Source organism: Pollachius pollachius (genome assembly GCF_949987615.1).
Source record: "Pollachius pollachius genome assembly, chromosome: 4".
Classification (NCBI taxonomy): domain Eukaryota; kingdom Metazoa; phylum Chordata; class Actinopteri; order Gadiformes; family Gadidae; genus Pollachius; species Pollachius pollachius.
Window position 1 is genome coordinate 27,044,069 of NC_136937.1, and position 25,653 is coordinate 27,069,721.

Here is a 25,653-nt window from a genome sequence, read left to right on the forward strand (position 1 = left end):
TGTGGCGCTGGTTTATAGGGTCATCATGCATGATGCATATACCCGCAAGGAACCAGTAGGCTACAAATGGAGTTTCTCATTACCCCTGCTTAGAACAATCCCAGAGAGAGGGAGTTTGAGGTGGAAAAGTTGCGAGGGGTTCTCCGAGTTAATGGCCGAAACATTGTTTGATCAATCGCGGAAACCAAAGTTTATGAATAACATCTCAATGTATTCATCAAACCTTGCCAATAACCTTTGCCCCCCCCCTCGCTCTTTTTTAAAGAATCAAGGACTCCTCTGCTTCCCGTCTAGTTTAAAACGTAACCCAGATCTGACAAACAACGTCCTGTGATGACTCATACCAAAGCCAGCCCCACGATTGGTCATTTCTGTGTGCATTGGTGTGGATTGATTGGATTGGGCGTTGATCGCGAGGGGAGGCAGGTCATGCATGTTTAATGAGGACCCGCTAGAAAGCAATGAATCCCATTGCAGGCCGGAGGTTTGGAAGGCTCGCTGAAATACTTAGTGGATAGTTGCTGCTATGGCTGCTTCTATAGGGTGTGCTGGGGCTTTGAATCCGCACTGTAGATGTTTTTACCAACATTGATTTTACCCTTTATTTTGTGTGTTCTTTTCTTTCCTTCCCTCTTCTTGAATTCCACTTATTTTCCTCCTTCTTCTCTGTCCTTGGTCACTTTTATCCTTTCTGCCTCTCTCTTATCTTAACCTCCTCCCTTCCTTCCTTTCTTCCTGTTCTACTTCCTGTCTCCTGTGTGCCTCCACTCTTCCTTACTTCCTTGCTTTATCCCCTTCATACTTCCTCTAATATTTTTTTAATTAATCTCCATCCATTCATCCTTCCTTCCTTTTATCTCTACTTCCTGCCTCCCTTCAATGTATCACTCTTACATGTCTTCCTTCCTTCCTCCCTTCCTTCCTTCCTTCCTTCCTTCCTTCCTTCCTTCCTTCCTTCCTTCCTATAATCCCTACTCCCTGCCTCCAATATATTCATAACTCCACCCTTTCTCCTTTCCTTCCTTGGATCCCTTCTCCTGGCGACCGATTTACTGTATATTCACCGTCCCCTGCCCTATTCTCTCTCTCCTCCATGTGACCCCTGTGTGTGTTCATGTGTTCCCCCCGGCCCTCAAGGCAAGAACGACATCTTCGGCGAAATGATCCACCTGTACTCCAAGCCGGGCAAGTCCAACGCGGACGTACGCGCCCTCAGCTACTGCGACATCCACACCATCCAGCGTGAGGAGATCCTGGAGGTGCTGGACATGTACCCCGAATTCGCCGACCACTTCTTCGCCAACCTGGAGCTAACCTTTGACCTGCGCGACGACAGCGGCAAGGTGAGCACGTCAGGGTCGCGGGGGGTCGTCGCCGCAGCAGTCTGCTTTGTTTGTCCGTTGGGGAACGGGTGGGCGGGTGTGTCACGGAGTTGACACGTGTGATATTCAAACATGTATCCCAGCCGCTTGTGTAGCCGGGCTCTCCCAAGGCACAGTGAACAAAGTGGATTTGACCATCAAAAGGAGAGCTGGGATTTGCGTAAAGCGCAGAGAATAGGGGTAAGAATCAAGACAAAGGAGTGATTTATAAATAAACATGATTGAAACTCTCACCAAATCACCATGGTTGCAAGTCTTTGAAACCCCTCCACCTATTGGGGATGGTTCGGGAAAACTAGAGAAAAATAATTGAGGAATTGGGTATAAGACCACGATGATAACTGACAGGAACCACAGACTTAATCGATGGTACGGTTGCTTCCTCGCTAGTTTGATCAATATGGCAGTTGGATTTCTGCTGCCTAAGGGCTTTTCTTAAAAAGCAGATGGCGTCCGTTTTTTCTGATTCAGTCGATGTACTTCTGCAAGGTGCGTTTTCCCCAATCGACTATGTGATGGCAGACGGGAGGAAGGAGGGAGAAGTGGGCTTTGTCCTCGTAATGAGGGTTTGGCGGCCATTTATAATGCTAATACGGCGGGGGTGGACACGCTGTGTTCTGGATCAATTGGGCGGAACTGAAAGGCTGAAGTCTGGCCTTTGGAATGAGACACGTGTTTATTTATGTCTGTCTATGATGCCTAAAGCTCGCTATCTGGGTCTCGGCTGATGGATTTGCGTAAGGGTGCGTGAAACCAACGGTGTTCTACATTGTGGGAAGTTTGCATACAGTCTGTGTGTAGCCGCATAAGGGTGTTTGTGTGTGTGTGTGTCTGTCTGTCTGTGTGTCTGTGTGTCTGTGTGTCTGTCTGTCTGTCTGTCTGTCTGTCTGTCTGTGTGTGTGTGTGTTTGTGTGTGTGCGTGCGTGCGTGCCTGCGTGTGTATGTGGGTGCGTGCCTGCGTACGTGTCTCTGTGTGTGTGTCTTTGTGTGTGCGTATGTTTGTGTGTGTGTGTGTGTGTGTGTGTGTGTTGGCCTCTGTATGAGTGTGTGTGTGTGTGTGAGCGTGCGTGTAGGCCATCGGATATACAGCCTTCTATGTCTGATAAACTGTGTATATCCTTCCATCCTTTTGGCTCTGCGGCTCCACCATTTGTTTCTGTCCGTGTTCCGTGTGACCCGAGCTAAGACTCCGCGCGGGGTTAACTTCGGGTGGCGTGTTGCTCATCCTGCTCTTGTTTCTCCTGTCTGTCTGTCTGTCTGTCCCCGACAAACGACCCGCAGGCCTGCGAGTCCGATGACGGAGACGTCACCCAGGGTCAACGACCTTCGTCCTGCCGGAGAAAATCCTCCACAGGTGAGGTTCAGACACAATGAGCTGCACGTATTACATCGCTAAGTACCTTTAATTAAATCAACACCAACTTACCTTTAATTAAATCATCGTTAGGTAAATAATGACAAAGTACCTTTAATTACCTCACCATGAGTTAAATAACATCAACGTACCTTTAATTACCTCACCGTTTGGTAAATATCGACAACGTACCTTTAATTATCTCACCGTAAGGTAAATAACAACAAAGTTGTTAAAGTACCCTTAATTCTCTCACCATAAGTTAAATTACAACAAAGTACCTTTATTTACCTCACCATGAGTTAAATAGCAACAACGTACCTTTAATTACCTCACCGTTTGGTAAATACTGACAACTTACCTTTAATTATCTCACCATAAGTTGAATAATAACAAGGTTGTTAGAGTACCCTTAATTCTCTCACCATAAGTTAAATAACAACAAAGTACCTTTAATTACTTCACCACCATAAGTTAAAGAACAACAAAGTACCTTTAATAACATCGCCAAGTGACATTGCTTTACCGTCTGTGACATCCCGCTAATTTACATTACATCACAGTGCCTTTAATTGCAACATGCGAACGTGCATCGAATCCCATTAGCGGCGACGCCATCCCGCTAAGTAACGTTACATCACATTAGCTTTATTGAATTCCCACGAGTTATATTACATCACATTACCCTTAATGACATCCCACTAAGTAACATGACACCACACTACCTTAAATCTGCATCGCACTCAGTCACATGACACGCCCCCTTTGATTACACATCACCCTTGGTTACGCCACATCAAACCCCCTTCCATCTCCTCACAGGTTCACAGACATCACAGGATAATGGCTTTAGAGACTCTTTATACTCAGTGAGACGTTACGTCCACCAATCACACTCTAGCGTATGTCTGACCTCGCCGGACCCCCGCCAGCCGTCAGGGCAGCAGCGTGTATTCTGTATGTTGATCCTGAGTAGCAACCGACTTTTGTAATTGGAGTTGTGACAGAGCCAGCCGACCCCGTCTCTCTCTCTCTCTCTCTCTCTCTCTCTCTCTCTGTCTCTCTCTCTCTCTCTCTCTTTCTCTCTCTGTCTCTGTCTCACCCCCGTCCTCGCTCCCTCTCTTCCTCTCTATCCCTCACTCTCTTTTTCCACACACACACACACACACACACACACACACACACACACACTTATTCGCACACAACAATCAGGCAGATCTAATTGGTCGCCATGGTAACGAGTGCTGGTTGGGCAGCGTCAGTGTGTGCCTGTAAGAGATGAAGAGATGCAGGATAGAGATGGAGCAGAGAGATGGGAGATGCTGGTTCTGTGCGATACTCCCAGACGCACCGTACTTTGTGTCCGTGCGTCTTTCACAAACACAACTTCATAAACATCAACTAGATACACAGGTTTGCTTATTCTCTGTATATATCGATGCATACTATAAATACGCGCCTCTGCTATACAAATATACATGTTATTAATGCCGACCTGTACACATTTTACATACATAGCTATACATGTTCTACATACATACCTATACATACTCTAAATACATACCTATACTCTTGATACAGACCTATACATATTTTAAATAGATACTTTTTCGTCTAAGTTAGCTTAGAATTTGTTAGTTCACAGCTAAAAAACTTCCGTAACTAGACATACTACGCTGGCTTAGTCTGTCAAAAACTAATCTAGGTTTGTTAGTCAGAACAAGCTTTCTTAACTAGCTAAGTGTGTCAAAACTAAACCATCTAATCAAGGTTAGTCAGAACAAGCTTTCTTAACCATCTAAATTTTGGCAGAACTATCCTCTCGAAGCAACTACATGGAGACCAACAAAACCAGTAAATAAAACCAGTCCTTCTCCCACCAGTGCGCCAAAACCACGAGCTGGGCCGGGCGCTCTGCGAGGCAAGGCGTGAGAAGGAGCTCCTGGCGGCGGCCCGCGGAGCCCCGCCCTCTCCCGCCTCCACGGTGAGACAGCGGCGGGAGAAGCCGTCCAATGAGGAGGGAGAGGAGGAGGAGACGGAGGAGGACGAGGAGGGGAGGGTGGAGGAGGAGGAGCAGAGGCCCCTGTGCTCCGGGGTGGCCGGGTACCCGGTCGTCCGGGACCACGCCCTCGGCCACGGGCTGGGCGAGGCCGCGGATGCCCAGGCGAGTGACGGCCGGCAGATCCCGCCCTACAAAGGTGAGATTGTCTTTTGATTGGTTAAGAAATAGAACTGCCGTTTCTTTAACCCGAACACATCCACCTGTTTTTTACTTCAATAGCTTTGATGTTTCTTCGCTATTAGTTATTTATTTATTGTGGATAAAAAAAGAAATTAAGTGACATTAAGGCACGCGCAAAAACAAGTGTTTTATCATAGCCGCCTTGAGGAAGCATCTATTTCAGTACAACCGAGAAAATGTACCCTTCTTTTATTCAAATCAAAGGCGTGTTGATGCTCTATGACACCACCGTCTCTGTATAAATTAACCTGACATTTCACTGCGTCGCCCCGCTGACAGGATCGTTCTCATTGGCTGGCTCTTGGCAGCCAATGAGTCACGAGCCACAAACGTCCTCTGGAGTTCCCAGACAAAAGGCTCGTTAACTTTGTTAGGTTAATTTGGGAATAGAGAAAAAAATAAGCACCCAGAAAGCCTCCATTAGCCCCAGAAGCAGAATGTCACGTCTATTAAAAAATCCAAACATGAATGAGGAGTTATGAGAAGGGAAAGCCTACTCAGTCATAAAATGGAAAGCATTAGATTAGATTCAGAGTCCAGGGTCAAGGCGAAGGATTCAAAAGAGACAAGGGGTGTAATTATGTTGTCTCTGGTGAAGTACTTTATAAAGTGTGTTGTGTGGGCGATTAAACGTAAGACTTCTCTTTATCTTACACAGCCTACATCTTGATATATACTTATCCCTGGCTTGGTGGAGCCATTGTTTTTTTTAACTGTATATGTAAAAGTGAAAAAGAACAGATATTTTTCTGTTAAGAAACTGTTTCCATAGTGGATGTTAACATTGTATGATATAAAGACTACACACTAGGAAAAAACATCTGTATGCAAATTTGCACAAGTGTGTGTGTGTGTGTGTGTGTGGATTTGAGGGCAGCATGTCATAATTTCATAAGAATTGATTCCCATAATCAGCACAGCTGGATGGTTGCGTGTGTGTGTGTGTGTGTGTATGTGCATGTGTGTGACCCATGAAGTTACAACCCAATCATGCGAGTACATACCATTCATCAAATAAGCCTCTGCCTCCGTCGCTACACTTCAGAAACAAGATAGATTGATGTTGTTTATTTAGATCGTTTTTCTTTTCACGGGCCACGATTCATTCTGAACAGATGAGCTCTCATATAAGCAGAAGATGGATGCTAACCTTCATCTCCAGTAACACACACACACACAAACACACATTATCTCATGTTGTGCGTGTGTGTGTATTCCCAGAGCTGGGGGCTGAGGACTGGGAGTGCCGACGGTCCAGGGAGGGTGTGGCCAGGTGTGCCCAGGGACAGGAGCCCCCTGCTGGGGAGGAGGACAGCGACACAGACCTCACCTACGGAGAGGTGGAGCATCGCCTGGATCTGCTGCAGGAGCACCTCAACAGGTGGGGGGGGAGTGTGTGTGTGTGTGTTTTTGAGTAAAGAGTGTGTGTGTTTGCGTGTGTGTGTATGTGTGAGTGCGTGTGTGTGTGTGTGTGTTTTTGAGTAAAGAGTGTGTGTGTGTGTGTGTGTGTGTGTGTGTGTGTGTGTGTGTGTGTAGATGTGTGAGTGTATGCCTGTGTGTAAGAGAGAGAGAAATAAAGAGAGAGAGAGTGTGTGTGTGTGAGAGTAAACCTCCTTGCCCAGCGATTCCACCGATCAATCTATCAATCACTCTTCTTTACTGTGTTTTTACAATGTTGTCGTCTGTCGTTTCATACACTTTCATCCAAAACTGCTTACAGTCTGCTTAACATAATATCATTCTTAAATCAGGACTCTTCGTATCCGCTACCCAAGTACTGATAAGGAAGTTAGTGAATTTCCTGCATGAATACAACATGAGTAAAATAGAAGTAGTTCAATTTGCAAGTGTACTCATTGTGAGTCACTCTGGATAAAAGCGTCCGCTAAATGCCCTGAATGTAAAATGTAAATTCACTCACACTCAATTAGTAACACAAAGTCCGAGGTGGGGGACTTTTTGTCTTCTGACGTGGTCTGCTTCGTCCATGACTTCAGCTCTTCAGTTCAGCTGTTTATCTTTCATATCCCTTTCACACAGCAACAGACACACGGCGTGAGATTGGGTCTCCTGTGTAATGGATAAGGGATGGGGTGGGGGGGTTGGGGGCTGGGGTCTATTTATAGCGTGCGGTGCCCACGGGAGGCTGGCGCGACACACAGGCACCCTGCTGGGTCCCCTGGGTGCTGCTAGGTGAAAATGCTGGGAATTCATGCGTTCATAGTAGGGAGAGAGCAGGAGGAGGAGGAGGAGGAGGAGGAGGGGGGGGAGGAGGAGGGGAGGAGGAGGAGGAGGGGAGGAGAAGGGAAAGGTGTGGTTTGTGTTTGTTTAATGTTGGTTTGTTTTGTGTCCTTAAGTCGTGTGGTTTTAGTTTTTTTTATTTCTTCCTCCCCAGGGGTTTTCTGTCTGGCTGTCTGGCTGTCTGTCTGTCTGTCTGTCTGTCTGTCTGTCTGTCTGTCTGTCCGTCTTAACTCTCCCCCTTTATCTTAGATGTGTATAAATCCGCTCGCTCTGTTATTTGATATGGGTTATCAAATTCTGTCAATAGTTTTCCTTTGTGTTTCTTGTTTCTCCTTGTTCTGTCGACTTTGTTCTCCTTTCATTGTCTAGTTATTTGTTCTCAGCAGGACCTAGATATACCGTCTGTGTGTGTGTGTGTGTGTGTGTGTGTGTGTGTGTGTGTGTGTTGTAGAAACAGCAGTTGACCCTCCACTCCTCTCATCCCTTCCTTTCCCCCTGTTCAATCCTGGGAGGAAGAGGCAGAGATTACACCATAACAGGGCTGTACAGGGCCCCAGAGGCCCCACACACACACACACACACACACACACACACACACACACACACACACACACACACACACACAGACTCCATCTCTGCTGCTTAGGGAAGACGTAGAAAACATGGCCGCCATGTTCAGTCCCATTCGCCAAAACGGGGCCCCAGCCGGTGACTTGATGACCTCTGATTGGTTTTGTTAGAGCTCGTACTGGGCACTGGCAAAAATAGTGTGTGTGTGTGTGTGTGTGTGTGTGTGTGTGTGTGTGTGTGTGTGTGTGTGTGTGTGTGTGTGTGTGTGTGTGTTGTGATGTACCTCAGGTGTTAGAATAAACAAGATATAACAAGCATGGCAGGCATCTTGCCTCCTGGCAAGAATTTTGAAATCTTGTCCATCTTGACCAAAATTGGAGGTGCTAGTATGGCAAGGGTGGTTAGGGCTTGGCGGTGAGAGCAAATCTTGCAAATTAATGTTAACCGATTCCTTCGTTATGGCGACTTGAAGCCGGGAAAACTACTTCGCCAGGACCTCGATCGACTCAGATGTTATGTTGTGGCTCCCTCTGATGGACATAATATGTTTTACTGGTATTATTCTGATGGATGTTTTAAAGACGGATTTATTGTTTTTACATAGTCTCAGGACTCAGGAGCGATGTCATGAGTCTAGGACCATAATGAGTCGAAGATTGATGTTATTCAATGCATTTTTCAATTAAAAAAACATGAAAACCTAAATCTTTACAAGATCAGCAATGAACAATTGAAATTAAGATAAATTAAGAGAGATCTGCAAATGCATATTTGCTGTTCCTATTTTTCAAATTAATATCTTTCGTGTTTAGATTTTTTGCATCCATCTTATCTTCTATCCCTCATTCTAATTTCCAAACTCAAGCAGAGCAATTCTGACAAGCAATTTCCTTTGGCAGTCATCATTTATAAGGTACTCCGCATCTTAATCTAAAGTCTTCAATCCCCCCCCCCCCCGCACCCTTCAGACTGGAGTCCCAGATGACGTCGGACATCCAGGCCATCCTCCACCTCCTGCAGAGGCAGACTCCCCCCGGACCCCCTGCCTACAGCACGGTCACCTGCAGCGCCGAGTACCAGGACCCCGCGCTGCTGATGATCCAGCAGCCCACCTCCACCGACCCCAGCCCCACCACCAGCCCCCAGCCAGGCCCGTCCCACCCCCAGGTTAGTGGCCCCAGGCCTACACCCAAACCTACACCCAATACTTACACTCAAACCTACACCCAATACTTACACTCAAACCTACACCCAATACTTACGCCCAAACCTACACCCAATACTTACGCCCAAACCTACACCCAATACTTAAACCCAAACCTACACCCAATACTTACACCCAAACCTACACCCAATACTTACACTCAAACCTACACCCAATACTTACGCCCAAACCTACACCCAATACTTACGCCCAAACCTACACCCAATACTTACACCCAAACCTACACCCAATACTTACACTCAAACCTACACCCAATACTTACACCCAAACCTACACCCAATACTTACACCCAAACCTACACCCAATACTTACACTCAAACCTACACCCAATACTTACACCCAAACCTACACCCAATACTTATACCCAAACCTACACCCAATACTTACACTCATACCTACACCCAATACCTACCGCCACAACTACACTCATACCTACACCCTATAACTACACCCACTACCTACACCCAGCACCTACACCCAAACCTACACCCAATACTTATACCCAATACTTTAGCCCATACCTTAACCCCATACCTACCCTCAATACCTACACCCAATACATATACACATAACTACACCCTATACCTACACCCATACCTTCACTCAATACCTACACCCAATACATATACACATAACTACACCCTATACCTACACCCATACCTTCACTCAATACCTACACCCAATACATATACAAACCTACACCCAATACTTACACTCATACTGACACTCAATACTTAAACCCATACCTACACCCAATACTTAAACCCATACCTACAACCACACCCCATACCTACACCCACACCTTAGGTATGATACATTAGGTATAATAAAAAATAGACTGTAAAATTATAATTGAACATAATCACATTTCATGGTACAATAGAAACAGTGCAGATTTCCTGTTGACGTGTCATATTAAACCTTCACACTCTGGACTGAGTGGCTCCTCCACGACAAGAATAAATCAGCTCATCACAAGAGTAATCTGACAGTAAACCGTCTATTCAGTGCTGTTCATTGAAGGACCTCCCCTGGCTTTTACTGTGTGTGTGTGTGTGTGTGTGTGTGTGTGTGTCTCTTTTGCATCCTCCCTTTAAACCTCCTTTAAAGTCCCCATGCGCCAACTGCCTGTCAGCAGCATCATTACGGCAAAACGGCGTCTATAAAAACCATGGCCGTGCACGCACTTTATGAATGGAGCATGAATTCTACTAAAAATTCTGCTTTACGATGACTGGCTGAGACATAACCATCGGTAGTGAATGTAACTGATACTGCAGCATTGTTGAATACTTGATCCTGATTGGTCCATAACGTTTCAAGGGTGTGTATTCCTTTTAATACCGTGACACCGGTGTGTTTTAACAGTTCAGAATCCGTGCGCTACAAATCCACCATTCACAACAGCGGTTAAATAGATTCCATAAAACAGATTTTTCCTAGATGATGAAAAACAATATACTAAAGCGTCACGGAAGAATATAAAATTGTCAGCGGATTTAGTCGATAACAAACCAATAAAGTTAGATAAAATATATATAAACTATAGAAAAGCAAGATATAAAACAACTCGTACTTAACCACTGACAATAACTGTTGTATAAGCAGAATAAAGCACCTGAAATAATGTACTTATTACGACGTCCAACAGAATTTCCAATAACGGAACATCCTTTTAGGGTTTACAAAATACATATAAGATATGAAGGGCTCACAACACTCTCTCTCTCTCTCGCTCTCTCTCTCTCCATCTCTCTCTCTCTCTCTCCCTCTCTCCATCTCTCTCTCTCTCTCTCTCGCTCTCTCGCTCTCTATCTCTCTCAGAGCTCTGAGGCGGCGGGGGAGGGAGCAGAAAACCAACCCAAAGAATCCCCCCCGGTCCTCGGTGAGGTGGACGCCCCGCCCCTCCCCCCCCACGACGACCAGGAGCCAGTCCGGGCCGGGCAGGAGGCGGAGTTGGAGGCGGAGCTTAAGGAGGCAGAGTTAGCGGTGGAGACAGAGCTCAGCCGGGGCAGCGGGGACTCAAACGAGCTGCACCCCCCTCTCCCCCACGACCCCACCCTACCCCCAACGACGCCACCGCCCCACCCCAGGCCCATAGGGGCCGCCGACAGGCAGGCCTCGCTGCCCGACGCGCAGTCCAGTAGCACGGAGACGTTGGGACTTCACAGGCCAGCGTCCGACCCTGGGATCCCAGGGAAGTAGCCCCCCTCCTCCCCCATCTCTGAACCCCTCCCCGGAGCCCACGTCCTCCTCCTCACGACCTTCCTGCGACCCTGACGCGGCGGTCACACCCATTGGTCACGGAGCAGAACGCCGCCCATCATAGAACGGTTCCCACGATAGAACGTAGAGATTCCGAAATATAAAATGTCGTCTTTTTATTTTCTTTTTTTCCCGACGTTTGTTTTAACGGTTACAGGATATATTCCAGAAGGCGTTAAAAAGTTTGATTCGATACTTTTTTCATTTTTTGTCTCTCCGAAAATGGCCAGTATAATCAACGCATGCGTTTGGGCAAAAGGTTGCAGCAACACGTCCGATAAAACGGATCGCACGCGACGCACGATGTGACGCAAAAAGGCATCGGAATGCGACTCTTCGTTTGGGACTCGTTTCGTTTGGGACTCGTTTAGTTTACGAACGTTTGACACATTTGAGTGTGGCCGCAGGCGTCTGCGCACAACTTAAGACGTTGACTTCGATCACTTGGCGAGAAGAGGTGAGGTTCCTCTTAAGTTTGACTCAGGGGTCTTAGAGAGACTGATTATGCAATGGAGAAGAAAAAAAAAATCCAATGTAAACTTTCTTCCATTCCCTTTTCAGAACACCGGCCCTCCAGCCCTTCCATGTACTTAACTCTAGATGTAGAAAGCCCGTTTATACAGAGGTATTTACACACGCTATATATTGACCCGTATGTAATGAAATCACTTACCGTGTACATATTTGGAATGGAACACTGCCAGCAACGTGCTCTTTCTGAAAGAGATATGCATGTTTGATTTTTTTCATGTATTTATTTATTTATTTCACTCTTTATTTATTTGAAGTTTCATTGTCATGGCATGTTTCACCTCCACCGCAACTCCCGCCACACTCGCTCGCAGTCTGAGGCGTGCGGAAATCCTGCGACTGAGGTAGCGGACACAAATTAATGTTATTTTTATCTCTATCTCTTCCAATTTAAAAAACGACTCAAAAAGAACAATAAGAATAGAGTATGGAGAACAGCTGCTGCCCAGTGGAGTTACAAGGGAAGAAGTTGAATCACGTAATGTGTGTGAAACACACGCAAATCAAACTATTTAAAAAGGGATTTGCAATGCACTTTGCAATACTTTACAATGCAGATTAGCCATATTTTCCACTATTTCAAAATCGACCCTGTAGTGACATCACAGGTGGGAGTGCCCGCCCAGAAATAACCCAAAGTCAACATTAACAAAAGAAAAGCAGACGACCGCCATTGTTGTCTATTGGCATTTGTTCGGTTGATATGCGGGTCCGTTAAGACGTGGATGTAAACGGCTAAGCAATCTCACAGCTGGTGGGAACATAGGGTCCCTTTAAAGCAAGCCGCTCGTAATTTTAGCGAGAAAACCCCATCCATGTTGAGAGGTCATATGGGAGCCCCATCGCACAAAAAACACAGGACTTGAGTCACTTAAAGCAATAATGATCCTTTAAAATGAACTCCTCCCAACATAGTATGTTTCTGGAGGTGAACATGGTCAACATTCGATTGAATAATAACGTGAGGTGAAGAAGAGCCTGCAAGATTTCAGATTAATACATTTTCACGAGCTTCAACCAATCGTGCTCCGTTATTTATTTATTTTTAATCATCCATGCTTGAAGTAGTCGTGTGTTTAGCGTAGATATCGGAAAAAGCCGATGAAACCAACAATGTAACGACCATGTAACCAACTGCATTGTATCAACTACTTTGTGTAAGCATGGCCACACGGTATTTCAGTAATACTGGACATGAAGTTTCAACACGGCGGATACGATTTGGAGCGATTCACTGCTGTGGGAATGTTCTAGAACACTTGTTTTATATTCCGCTCCGGTCCCTTGTTGCGTGCATGCTTTGAACGTCTTCCATTTCTTCTTCTTGGAAAAGAAACCATTGTTTTTGTAAAAGAAAAAAAAGGTGGCCAAGAGAAAGGTAATAACTGTGCTGGCGTGGGGGGGGGGGGGGGGGGGGGAGAAAAACAAAACAATGACACTGCGATGTTCTGGATTGTTGAGCGAGAGTTGCTCAGCCTTATTAGCCTAGCCTGCGCTAGCCTTCTCCACATACACTCCACATACAGTAGGCTAGCACACCCCACGCAGCAACACAAAGCGCTTTTCTACTCTCGACATGTAAATGTATCGATCCATTTGAAGCATATATTATGGGTGAACTGCATGACGTTGAAGGGGGAAAAAGCTAATTATTACATATAGTTTGATGACATACCGACACACAAGTCAAACGAGGCCTCGTACCTGCATGACGACTGCACTGGACCAACAACACTAACTGTTTATGTATCAGCGTGACGTGTTTTTTGGTACATAAAGCCACCACTACTACCCATCCTTCGAGAGATTTAAAAATAATGGTTGAAAATATTTTTCTAAAATAGAATATTTAATTTGCCATTATTTGTCTATGTATTTTGGTTAAACTAGGAACCGACCCTGATGCTAGCTCGATGTGTGTCAGCGTTAAGCAATGCAGTGTTGCACACGTTCTCAAAATGTAGCAAGTTAAATATAACTAGGTATCCCCACTTTTAACCAGGGTATTGCATGATAACATTACAATATTTAAATGTACTTCCTGAAAGAGGGTCAGACGTTGATTCTCACTTTTAAACGGAATCCAAAATAGTCAAATCGAATCTTGAGAAAACACAGTCCTCTGATTGGCTATGAAGTTGTGCAGTATCATGAGATTTGTTTTGATTGGTTGGGTTATTAATTGAAAGACGTAGCCTAGGTCAGGTCTTCCCGTTTCAGCCCAACTAATTAATGACACAAAATTAGCAGTTTCATAATAGTTAATAGCATTTTTACAATGCAATTAACTTTAATTTCGAAATAAATTCTATCAAATCAACCAGACAGATCTTCCCAGACATTCTAGAAAGCTTTACCAAATGACTAAATACTGAGTCCAAGGTTTTTAAGACTACTCTTCCTTTCCTACACAAACAAGTTTTGCTTAGACCTTAACTAGACAGCGTAGAATTGCCTCTAAACAAGTTAGTCTGCCGAATTTTCACGGGATTTGCAAACTTTTGCACAGAGATTAGAAAACTTGTTGTACTGGATATAACATGTCACTTTTTAAATCTAGTGCTGTTTCACAATTGTTTTTATGCATTTTTTTTAAATGTTTGCCACTGTATTTTATACAATGCAACACAGCTGATTTGAATGTTTCTGTTCTTGACTATATATTTAATGAAACTAAATATATGATGTACATAGAGTGAAACATTTGCGCAATTGTATAAATTAATAAACTGAATGCTTACTGAATAAAAAATGTGTTTATTGTAAATAACAAAATATGACCCTTTGACATCAAGTGCACAGTTTAGGATGAATGCCGTCAAACATTTACTGGCCTGACAACATAAACCATACATTTCAATTTAAGCAGTATATATTTTTCCCGAAAGTTCATCTCCAAAACAAAACCGTGTACGTACACAGACGTGTTCCTTTCAGTATTCTTACTTTGGCTAACTAAAAAGTGACGCTAATATACCAAACCCATAGTTAATGCATGTGAAAAAGAATGTAGTAATCCAAAAAACAAAAAATATATTTCAATACATTAGTTCAGTGATTGGTTTTTTATAAACACACTTTTTTCTTTTTTTGTTATCACTAAAATATTACCATACATTCAAAGATTATAATGGCACATAGGTATCTCAACGATCAGTATTAATTCTAAATAATAATTCACACAAGTAAATACACTCACTTTAGCACTAGCATTTCTTCCGGAGTTCTGTTTCCGAGAATAAGGGAGTGTGTGCCAAATCGCAAAAACATTCAAAGTCCTCATTGGCCAAGTAACCGACCAATCACAACATTTGACCGTAAAAAAGGGGGACACCAATACCAATAAACTGGCCGAGAAATGATTGGTTCTCCTATGAATAGCACTGTAGCTAGGCACATACTACACTCTTTTGTATTTAACTTTCCAATTAGATGTCACTCCACTCCGTCCATCTCCTGGCGGCGTTTTTGCTTTTCTTTCGTCGGACACGCACCCTTTTTGAGTGGCGTGGCGTGTCATGGCACATAAAACGAACATAAGCGGGCTAACTAAGCTAACGTGCTGAAAGCGTGTACTTTCCCCATGTGGCTCCTCTTTGCTTGTTACCACCGTTACTGGCTCTCCTTTTTGAATTTCCTGGGAAATTAAAGTGGAATACCACTTGGGGGTCTTGTTGGTTGCCGTGGCCAAAGCGGTGTCCGTGGTCGAGTTTAGATGGACATGGTGCAGAGGATGAACTGAGAGGGAAGGGGAAAGAGGAGAATGATGACAGGGGGTTTTCACTTTGACCACCACATACAGTATATACTATTTCTCTATTTAGTTATTGCACTTTTACCCACGTAGCAGGACATCAAACAGAGAAGCCCCAACACACTAACCCTTATTGTATCCAAGTTTAATTCCATCTATAATAATTGTTATTCCCTTCACTACAGTGCAGGCTGACTCACATTCATAAAGTATTTTCTCTATATAGATGAGAGAGATAGATAACTTGATTACTCCTGCGTAGGAGAAATTCTTGTGTTGCAGCATGTACACAGGTTTTTTTGTAAAGGTGTTTTGATGAAAGACAAAAAGTGCATAGAAACAGATGTATCAAAGCTCTCACGTCATCATACTGGAAGCTGACAGCTCCCTGCTGCATGGTGTCCCTGCGTCTGAAGACATCTGAACGGAGACATGAACAAGCACAAGGCCAGACTCTGAAATCTCTGAAAACTCCCATGGAGCCAGCTAATCGGAGGCCAGGAACAGACTGTACTGTTCAACAGACACCCGACAGAACCAGGTTGGGAATGAAACCCTTCTGTACATTCTGATCCATCAATAAAACATTCAATGAATGGTAAATAAGCATAAATATTAAATAGATATTTTATATATATGGATGTTACAGTAGCACAACTAAACCTGTGAACCTTTCCAAAAATAAGATAAAATAAGATATAAAGCATGAATATTTTTTTATTCATAGCATTCATCAACGAGATATAGTTCAGTTTCTGGGCAGAGCAGCGGTCTCCCATGATGCAACGGGCTGGGCGGGTTTACCTGTGAGCGTCCTGAGCTTGACGCAGCATGCCACGTAGTCGTCAAAGTAGACACGCCCATTTTTACTGTAGCGCCTGATGATGACGTTCAGGGCCTGCGGGCTCACCCTGTAGCCTGGGGGAGCACAAACACACCTCTACATTAAACAAAACACACACACAAGAGAGAGACAGATGGCGAGAATAAGGAACATTCTAGAAAGAAATAAAAACGAGAAAGGAATAAATTAAATAAATAGGGAAAGAGAGAAAGACAGACGAAGAGAGACCAAAAGAGATAGAGTGACAGAGATTGCGAGAGAGAGGGATATATAATTATATATAAATGTATATCTGCAGTATATCAGTATGGATAGAAAGAAAGCCTACGTCAGGGATGGGCAGCTTTGATAAAAGGGAGGGCCACACAAATTTTCACCTCACTACCAGAGGGCCACACAAATTTTCACCTCACTACCAGAGGGCCACGTATATCAACATGCACTTTCACCATTATAACCTTGTCAATTAATTGGCCTACTATAGCTAACTAATTTAATAAATAGAACAAATATACTGACAATCAAAGTTTATTATACCAATTTTCAAACATTACAGACAATTTGGCTCTTTCAGTCAGGAACACATGACCCAAACAAGGCTCACTAGTGGGCCAACATTTTGAACATTTCAATTTACATATTTATTTTTTAAGAACAATCACATTTATATTTTCATAAGAAAAATCAACATTTCACCATGGGTGAGTTGTGAACTTTACACATAAAGAAAAAATCCACATTCTTTGAATATATTATTTCAGTGCAATGGGGTCTCAAACAATTATCTAATATTGCTACAAAAACCAAAACATATCTATCTCTAATAGTGCAATTCTTTTTTTTTCAAATGATATTTCTAAAATTGTTACCTCTGTAAAATCCTGTCTTAATGAGACACTGCTGGCGCACAATAGACTGAATGTCAATCTCAATATTGGTGCATCCAATCTGCATGAGCTGGAAGAGTGTCTCATCGGTCAGTCGGTTTCGTTCTTTGGACTTGATGTGCTTCATCATTGAGAAGTTGCTCTCGCAGATGTAAGTGCTCCCAAACATGCTGGCCATCGAAAGTGCAAAATCCCTGAGGATTGGAAATCGAGACTCTGGTAGCAGTCTCCAAAAGGAGATTCCCCTCTCGTTGCGGTTTGCTTGGAAAAACGGGTCTGCCTGTAGTTCGCACAGTTCAAGCTGCAGCTCAGGGGGCTGCTCGCTGACAGCAGCAGAGAGCGGGTCAGTGAACAACGCGATGCGTGGCTGCATGGCGTAGAAGTCTTGGAAGCGGCTCTTAAACTGCTGCTGCAGTTTTTCGATTTCTGCTTTGTACTTGGTTTGCATGGTTTCCTCGCATTCGGGAGCATCTTTGCGCATCTCTTCACATGAGGGTAAGTGTGCCAAATTCGGACGGTCGGATTGGAAGCCTTCTTTAAACAGGGCTAGTTTAGCATTAAACGCGTTCATGTGTGCATACAGATCTGACACAGTTTGGCCTCTTCCCTGCAACTGCAAATTCAGGCGATTGAGATGTGATGTCTGCAAGGAAGGCCATGTCACAGAGAAAATCAGTGTCCCTGAGTTGACCGCAGTGCGCACTGGTGTCACATCGTATGCTCTCCTCAAGAAATACAGGGATTTCAGAGCGCAGCGCAAAAAACCTCTCCAAGCATTTCCCGCGGCTCATCCACCTTATCTCCGCATGCATCTGTAAATCCCCGTACGCCGCGCACACTTCATCCAAAAAGGCTACAAACTTCCGATGATTAAGAGACCTGTTTCCTCCTCGAATGAGATTGGTAACTTTCATTACTAAATCCATGACATGGCTGAAGTTCATAGACTTGGCACAGAGGGCCTCCTGCAATATAAAATAAATTGGATTCACCAACATTGTAGTCATTATTTATTTTTAAATCTCACTAAGACAACACATTGATAATTAGGGCTGCCTCACAGGCGAACAAACGTTAGTCGACCAGAAAGGACGGGAAGAGAAGTGGAATCTGTCTCAGATTAAAATCGTGGCTTTTAAAGCACCAAATAACTTGCTTTAACGAGTTTCGTTAGTTTATAATTTTATGAATGATAAAATATAATTTCCAGGAGGCTGTTCAGTCAGAAAATAACGGATCATTAGTAAAAGCGTTTGCCCGGCCGCTCCGTGCCTGCCTCCGCCGCCGGAGTTTTTAGTTGGGGGCAGCCCTATTTATCACCGATAACAATAGCTGAAAATAACGTTACCAACCTGATGTATGATGCAGTGCAGTATTGGACAGTCAACGCCACTCTGTCTGAGAAGCCCGGCGAATCCAGTGCGTCTTCCTTGCATTGATGGCGCACCGTCAGCAACAACAGCTGATAGCTTGTCAAAGCCTCCGTGCTCACTCACAACACTTTCAACAGCGTTGAAAATGTCCTGTCCTTTGGTAGTGTCATGCAAAGACACCAGTTTCAATAACTCCTCATGCACTTCAAATGAACTGTTTACTGCTCGTGTGTAGATGAGGAGCTGGCTTACATCCATCACATCTGTACTCTCATCTAGCGCTAAGGAAAAGTACTTGCAGTCGTTCATGATTTCCCTGAGCTTTCCCTTGACATGATTTTGAATATCAAAAATTCTTCTGGTCACTGTGCGTCAGGACAGAGAGACCGTTTCAAAGTTCTTAGCCATGTTGTCGTCTCCAAAAGCTTTCGCCATCTCAACTGCACATCGCTTCACCATTTCACCATCTGACAGGGGCTTCTTTGCTTTAGCAAGCTCAAGGGAAACAACATAAGATGCTTTCAGTGACGATTCCTGTGTGGTCGTGGCTTTGGTAAAAAAGCTTTGCTGACGGTGTATTTTTCGCTTGAGATCAGCAACGATAGCGGCTCTGGCAGCTCCGGTGTACTTGTCATACTTTTCTTTGTGCGTGGCGTTGTAGTGGCGGCTCAAGTTAAAATCCTTCATTGCCGATTTTGTTTCCAAGCACACTAAACACATGGGTTTTCCTTTGCAATCTGTAAAAAGATAATCTGTTTCCCATCTTGGCTGGAAAACGCGATTTTCTCCTTCTAGTTTTCTTTTTTGAGCGCTCATGTTTGTAAAATTCTTTTTTTTTGTAAATCCCGCTAAAAGAGGAGGTGAGGTCGACGTGGTAATTCCAAGACCATCCACTTGGCTACATACCTTTACATTTTCGGGGAGCGCCATCTAGCGGCTGACATAATTAATTACAGTTTGGTTCAAATGACGACTGAAAAACCAATAATAGATACAAATGAACTCGCGGGCCGCACAAATTCGACCGCCACAAATTATTACGTAGGCCAGGGCCGCCAGTTGCCCATCCCTGGCCTACGTAATAAGAGAGGCTAAAAACGAATATATATATTTTTGTTACCATCCTAAAGTACATTAATACAGGAGACTAAAACACCTTTTAAATGTATGGTCAATAGTTTTCTCAAATAGCAGTCATCCCAATAACTACTAAAAAACTAAAGGGAAACCATCCGGTTCATACTGGCGGCGGCGGGCCTCACCCATGGCGCTGACGGCCTGGGACATCTCCTGGGGCTCCACGGTGCCGCTGCGGTCTCGGTCGAACATCATGAAGTTCTGCTTCCAACCGTTCAGCGCGGTGAACAGGTCCTTGAACTCGTTGAAGCCCATCTTGCCCGTGTGGTCTCGCTGGGGGGAACGGATTAAGGGAAAGGGCCTCCGAACTTCAGTGGCTGCTTATTGTTTTTGCCTTTTGATTTGGATTGTTCACAAATCCTTGTCGTTGTGCTTTATGATAAAAGATCTAGTAAGCCGGAACCATATTGACTCGAGGGTCGTAGTTAGAAGAAGGCGTCTTACCTTCCACCATGGCAACATCACGACCAAATCTTGTGCCTAGCTTTATATTTTGCCAAAGGACTCCAGCTGAAAATGTGCCTGCTGGCTAACACAGGCACATTTACAGAAATGTAGATTAATGTGCACTGTCCTTTAAATAAATACATTTAATTAAAATAAGTTGTTTTGGTAGACACTTCTATCAAGAGCATCACCGTGAATTCAGACACATCCTGGAAGACGCCTACAGGTAGGCTGTTGACATTCGAGGATGGAACCCAGTACCTTTTGGCTGGGAGTCAAACACCCTCACCACTACACTATCCTGCCCCTCCCCCGGTGGAATTCTGAAGGGATATCTCAATCCTCACATACACAACAGATAAAGATAAAGCATTGGCAAAAATCTACGTCAAACCTGACTTTTTTTTGTGGCACCAAGCAGCCTGAGATCACAACACCTACACATGGATTAATCCCAGCTGAGGCTGTGGTTCACTCAAAGTACCCTTCTATTGGCTGATAACAGCGTACCCTCACACACAGTAAAACAGCTGGAACACTGCATGCCACGACACGGCGGCTATCAAAGGATACGTCCAACATTGCGATCATGATCTTGCACGTCTCCAAGCTGAACGCTGTAATGATAGTTAGGGGGAGGGGAGAGGAGGGGGCGTGTTACCAACAACACAGGACAACACAACACAAGGACGAGGCACTTGTTCCATCAAGTTTTCACTTCCCATTGAGCCGAACTGCACCATGAGGATTAATGAACGGTGTTTATTATATTGAGTAACAATTGTCTTTAAAAGTAGGGAAAATAGTGGTAATATCAGTAGCAGCAATGTAAGCAGTACTATCAGTATCTGTAGTCACATTATGGTTGCTGTTTCTGGTACTACCATCAGAAATAAGCAGTAAACCCTAACACTAGCCATTATAGCCATTAAAGTCTGAGAAGCCCTTAACAGTAGCAGCATTAGCAAACAATAGCAGCCCTAGCTAACAGCAACATAACTAGCCAACAGTATAATCCCTAGGTAACAGGAGAAGCACAAGCTAACAGGGGAAGCCTTAGCCAACTGGGGAATAACTAGCTTACAGGAGCTTACTGTAGCAAGAGTAGATAACTTTAGGGAACAGTAGAAGCACTAGCTTACAGTAGACACACTAGCTAACATTAGCAAACAGTAGAAGGACTAATGACACAAGCAAACAGTGGAATCAGTATCTAACAGTAGAAGCACTAACTAACAACAGTCGACACACTGGTGAAAAGCCAGAGGCACTGACAGTAGCATCACTAGCTTACAGCAGATAACATCAGCCAAAAGATAAGGCACTAGCCAACACTAGTGAAAAGTAGAAGCACTAACCAACATTAGCAAACATTAGCAGCAGTAGCTAAGTGTAGCAGCACAGTCTAGTAGTAGCAGAGGACTTACGGGTGTAGGTTCCACTGATCCCAGACTGTGTCAAACAGCGCTGGAGCTCGTCTGCGTCGATCTCTCCATCCTGTGCAGATAAGAGGTCTGTGAGCCATATACACCCCCACAATAACACAAACAAACTCTAGTTTCTAAACCAAGTTTAATTTTGTATAACAAAGTAGTATTTGCTATCTAGTCAATAGACAATTTTACCCAAAGCAATAAACTCAAATGCTTTCAGTTCTGAGGTTCACCACCAACTACAGGAAGAGGTCTTTTGGAAACGTTCCATTTGTTGTAAGCCACTGATAACATACGTAGGGCATGAAAGGTTTCACATCCTGACTCGAGGACGTGACACCGTTTGCATTAGCACCCGGATCCAGGAAATCAACGTGATGGACAACAGAGGAAGAGAATTCACAAAATGATTTCCCAGGAAATCCACCGCAACCTCAAATCCTTTTTTGGTCTTTTGATTGCCTTCTGTTCCTTCACACCGATTGAGTGGGTGTAGTTAATGTCCATTCCTGGCTATGCATGCCCGTCGATCGTGTTTTGGACTTTGAGGAAGTACACAAAAATAAATAAAAACAGCCAGGGATCAGCCTTATCTGTCCGCCATTGGCCCCCAGCCAATGGCAGACGGAATGGACCATTTGGTAAGGAAGAAAATCCTTACACTTGAAAACAAGCTGCCAATGTGTTTTTCATGTGACTCGGGGCAAAAAAAAATGTTTTGATCAAACTAGATTATGGTATATTTATGTTGATTTTGGAACAGTACTACAACTCTCTTGAGTTCTCTCAATATGGTGAAGTATCACCAACAACAACAAAACTCCCATGATGCACTCTGATTCATTTTGGACCCTGCGCCAGAGCGCAGACAGACACCGACCTGGCCAGCGATGGCGGTGAAGTATCCATACATGGGGTCGTTGGTGGCAGGAGGGGGGGCTCCGTAGGCGGCACCCTGGTACTGAGCTCCGTACTGAGCATATGCCCCCTGGGGTTGCCCCCCCATTTGGCCCATGGGGTGCCCGGCCATAGGGTGACCCTGGTGGTGGGGCATGCCCTGGTGGGGCATCCCTGGCATCGGTGCACCATACTGAGAGAGAGAGAGAGAGAGAGAGAGAGAGAGAGAGAGAGAGAGAGAGAGAGAGAGAGAGTCGACAGAGCAAGTGAAAAAAAATAAGGATACATTAGTTCCTCATCTTGTGCAGAACCAATTCTGCACAAGATTCTGCAAAGATTTCTTCAAGAAACGTCGTGCACCATGTCGTGTATGCGTTGGCCTTCAGCAACCCAATAAAGAGAGATAAACATTTTCCTACCGACCTTTGCAACCACTACTATGAAGTTAATAAGTTAAGAGAAAGAGAAACTATGTGTGGGTTGGAATGAAGGGGAGGGGGGGACAAAGGATAGACAGCAAATTCAAATTAAGCTTCGAAACCATGCGATAGCCCCAAACATATCATACCCCGAGTCCAGGTTCAAGTAGTCTACTGTATTTACACGTTCGACTTCACATCCTCATCCAATGTTTAAAACAATATAAGCAACACAGTCCGACACGAAAAGCGGAACTCTCGGCGACCCCCGGGTGACCCGCCCCTTCCCGGAATGCTTTCGGAGGAGCACCGCATCTCCCACCCTGCCTGGGTTATGTAACTACAACATCTACAACGACGACGAAACAAGTCGATTAATAACACAATCCGCTCCGTGTACTCACCCCACCGTAGCCTGGATAAGCCATTTCCGCCGAATGTGACAAGTAGTCGTGGAGTGGAGTGTCGTAAAGCACTGTTGGATCGATTAAAGTTTGTTTGGAGCAGAGTACACACACCTATAGAGACGATACGGCGGCCACTTCCTGTAATAGACGGTATCGGTACGTCATTTCCGGTGTCGTCAGTTGACGCAAGTGCGTCGGACGGTCTTTTGTGACGGGGAATGCGCATACCTATGGAACATACCATGACGACGAGTCATGCAGTGTAACATAACATCCTATTATATATATATATATATATATATATATATATATATTTATTTATATCTGCTTCTGGACTATATATATGTGGGTAGGAAGGAACCCTAATAAAGTTTAGTTTTTTGAAGACAAAGGCTGTATGTGTTTGGAGACTAGCCTATTATTACTGATAACAGAAAGAAACACAAAACAATCTCACGGGATGTAATTTGTTTTGCTTGAACAAAGCAGGAAATATTGACCGTTGTGATGTAAATGTAAATGTAAATGTAAAATGTGATGGCTTCAAATGAACGCTAGGTGGAAGTGTTGGCATTATTTGTCCTTCTTTATTACCTGGGTTTGTGGTTATTTTTTCGCATGGGGTTTGAACTTTTGAACCTTGCTTCACTTTTGTATTAGTTTTAGCAAATTTGGGTTGTGTCTTTAAGGAACGGGCGTGTTATGACCCTTCATGTCATAATTGAAGGTTATGTGTTTTTGTTTATACCCCTGCCTGTGATCATGTTTCCTTGCATGCTAGCCTTTTTGTTTGAGTTGATGATGATGGTAACTTAAGTGGTGGGCATGCTTAATGTGTGGGTGTGATCCCAACTGATTGGCAGCCTGGTTTAAAAATGTAACGTGGACCACTCTTTGGTAGCCGGCTCACCCATCCATTGTTTGGTTGTAGTTTGAGATGTTTTTGTGCATATGAGTTTTTGTCTTTGCTAAGTTTCTTCAGTTAAATGTAAAATAAATGACTTGTCTTTCTGCGTTCAACCCCTGTTTGGATGGCTGAAGTTGTGGGATTCAGAGTAGGGAGGGGACAACGTCCATGTTACTAGCTGGTCCCCCTAGGCCGGCCGTAAACAGGGCATACCCCCCACACACTTTATAATTTATTATAGTTAATCTCTTTCCTTCTTCTCTTCTTTCCCCCTTTCCCCATCTCCTCTTGTTTACTTAACCTCTGTCTTCCTCTCTGTCCGTCCTTCCACCCTCAAGAGATTGTTTTCCTTTTAGTCTTTTTACTCAATGCTCTGTTTTCGTCTCCTATTCCCTTTCCTCCAATCCCCTCCAGGCCTTTCTACTAAGGAAATACGATGTTTGGGTGTGTAGTGATTAATTTTTGTCCTGGGCTCCAGCTTGTTATTCATGAAGGCCCAACTTTCCCATTTCTGAACAGCCCCTTTCCTATGGGACAAAAATCTGCCAACACCCACTAACATCTGGCTGCAATATTTGGGACATTTCGCAATTGGCATTTATTCCTAGAATTAATGACTGTAGTTGCCATAGCGATTTACCGGCCCAAGCTCAGATCGGCAGTGATGGAAAAAGGACTCGCTTATTTTCCGCACCTTTAAAGGTGAAGTTCCGCACGGTGGCGCGTCAACAGACAGGAGCAACATGCGACGGCCATGTTGTTATTCCATCCGAGTGTGGAGTGTGTGTGGATGATGGCCGGTTTAGAGAACCTCACGCGGTCTGAGTCACACCGATTGGAATCTAGGGCTGGATGAGGATGCAAAACTGTTGTACACAGGGACCTAGCCAGGGTTTGAAAAGTAGTGAGGGCCTGGTGGGGCCTGGTGGGGGGGGGGAGGACAGGGGGTTGTGGCCACACCACCAGATGTGACACACAGCGGACACAAACTGCCAAACGTCAACTGAATTAGGCACGCACTAAGCTCGGAGAAATTCTCAACTGCTGGTTCTCTTATACATGTTTTAGTATATATTCCCCAATTTTATTCCTCTATAAGGTCACAAAAAAAATTGGTGAGCTCATAGCTGTCTACGGGCATGGTTATATATTGAGCAATGTGCACAAGTTAAGCCAGCCAGAGATTTCCTGTAAGACAACACCAGCGTCACGTATCATTGTCTGCAAACCTTACAATAAACCGCTCTTTCAGCAACACCACCCTGTCTAGAGAAGCCCAGTAAGAGTCACCTAGGGTGAATGTGGCAGTCACCTAGGTGTCGTGTAGTGTTGGACATT

At 44.3% G+C, this 25,653-nt stretch overlaps 2 protein-coding genes across 2 annotated transcripts in view; one reads left to right on the forward strand and one right to left on the reverse strand.

The window, feature by feature from the left end:
• LOC307074097 (voltage-gated inwardly rectifying potassium channel KCNH7-like) overlaps positions 1-11,219 on the forward strand; it is a gene marked incomplete at its 3' end in the record, with an annotated part of 39,753 nt that extends 28,534 nt beyond the window's left edge. The window contains exons 8-13 of the mRNA XM_079734099.1: positions 1,138-1,343; positions 2,664-2,736; positions 4,620-4,934; positions 6,200-6,359; positions 8,758-8,956; positions 10,839-11,219. Of these exons, the coding sequence (XP_079590225.1) occupies positions 1,138-1,343; positions 2,664-2,736; positions 4,620-4,934; positions 6,200-6,359; positions 8,758-8,956; positions 10,839-11,219 (1,334 nt within the window). The remainder of the gene's footprint in view (positions 1-1,137; positions 1,344-2,663; positions 2,737-4,619; positions 4,935-6,199; positions 6,360-8,757; positions 8,957-10,838) is intronic.
• Positions 11,220-14,551: 3,332 nt separating this feature from the next.
• On the reverse strand, positions 14,552-23,554 carry LOC307074946 (sorcin-like). Its single transcript, XM_079735373.1, has 8 exons — positions 23,406-23,554; positions 22,566-22,775; positions 21,680-21,749; positions 20,826-20,869; positions 19,931-20,078; positions 16,369-16,482; positions 15,926-15,984; positions 14,552-15,548 (listed from the first exon to the last, which is right to left on the reverse strand). Exons 1-8 carry the CDS (start codon positions 23,427-23,429, stop codon positions 15,522-15,524), a joined length of 696 nt encoding a protein of 231 aa, XP_079591499.1. The 5' UTR covers positions 23,430-23,554; the 3' UTR covers positions 14,552-15,521.
• Between the last annotated feature and the right edge of the window lie 2,099 nt (positions 23,555-25,653).

What these genes read in the sequence shown, in the direction of transcription:
- LOC307074946 (XM_079735373.1), bottom strand. Translation starts at nt 23,429, where the DNA reads ATGGCTTATCCAGGCTACGGTGGG. An exon ending in CAAGCTCAGGACGCTCACAG is followed by an intron (nt 15,985 to 16,368) that starts GTAAACCCGCCC and finishes GTCTCCGTTCAG; the next exon opens with ATGTCTTCAGACGCAGGGAC. An exon ending in TCAGCTTCCAGTATGATGAC is followed by an intron (nt 15,549 to 15,925) that starts GTGAGAGCTTTG and finishes CTTCCCTCTCAG; the next exon opens with TTCATCCTCTGCACCATGTC.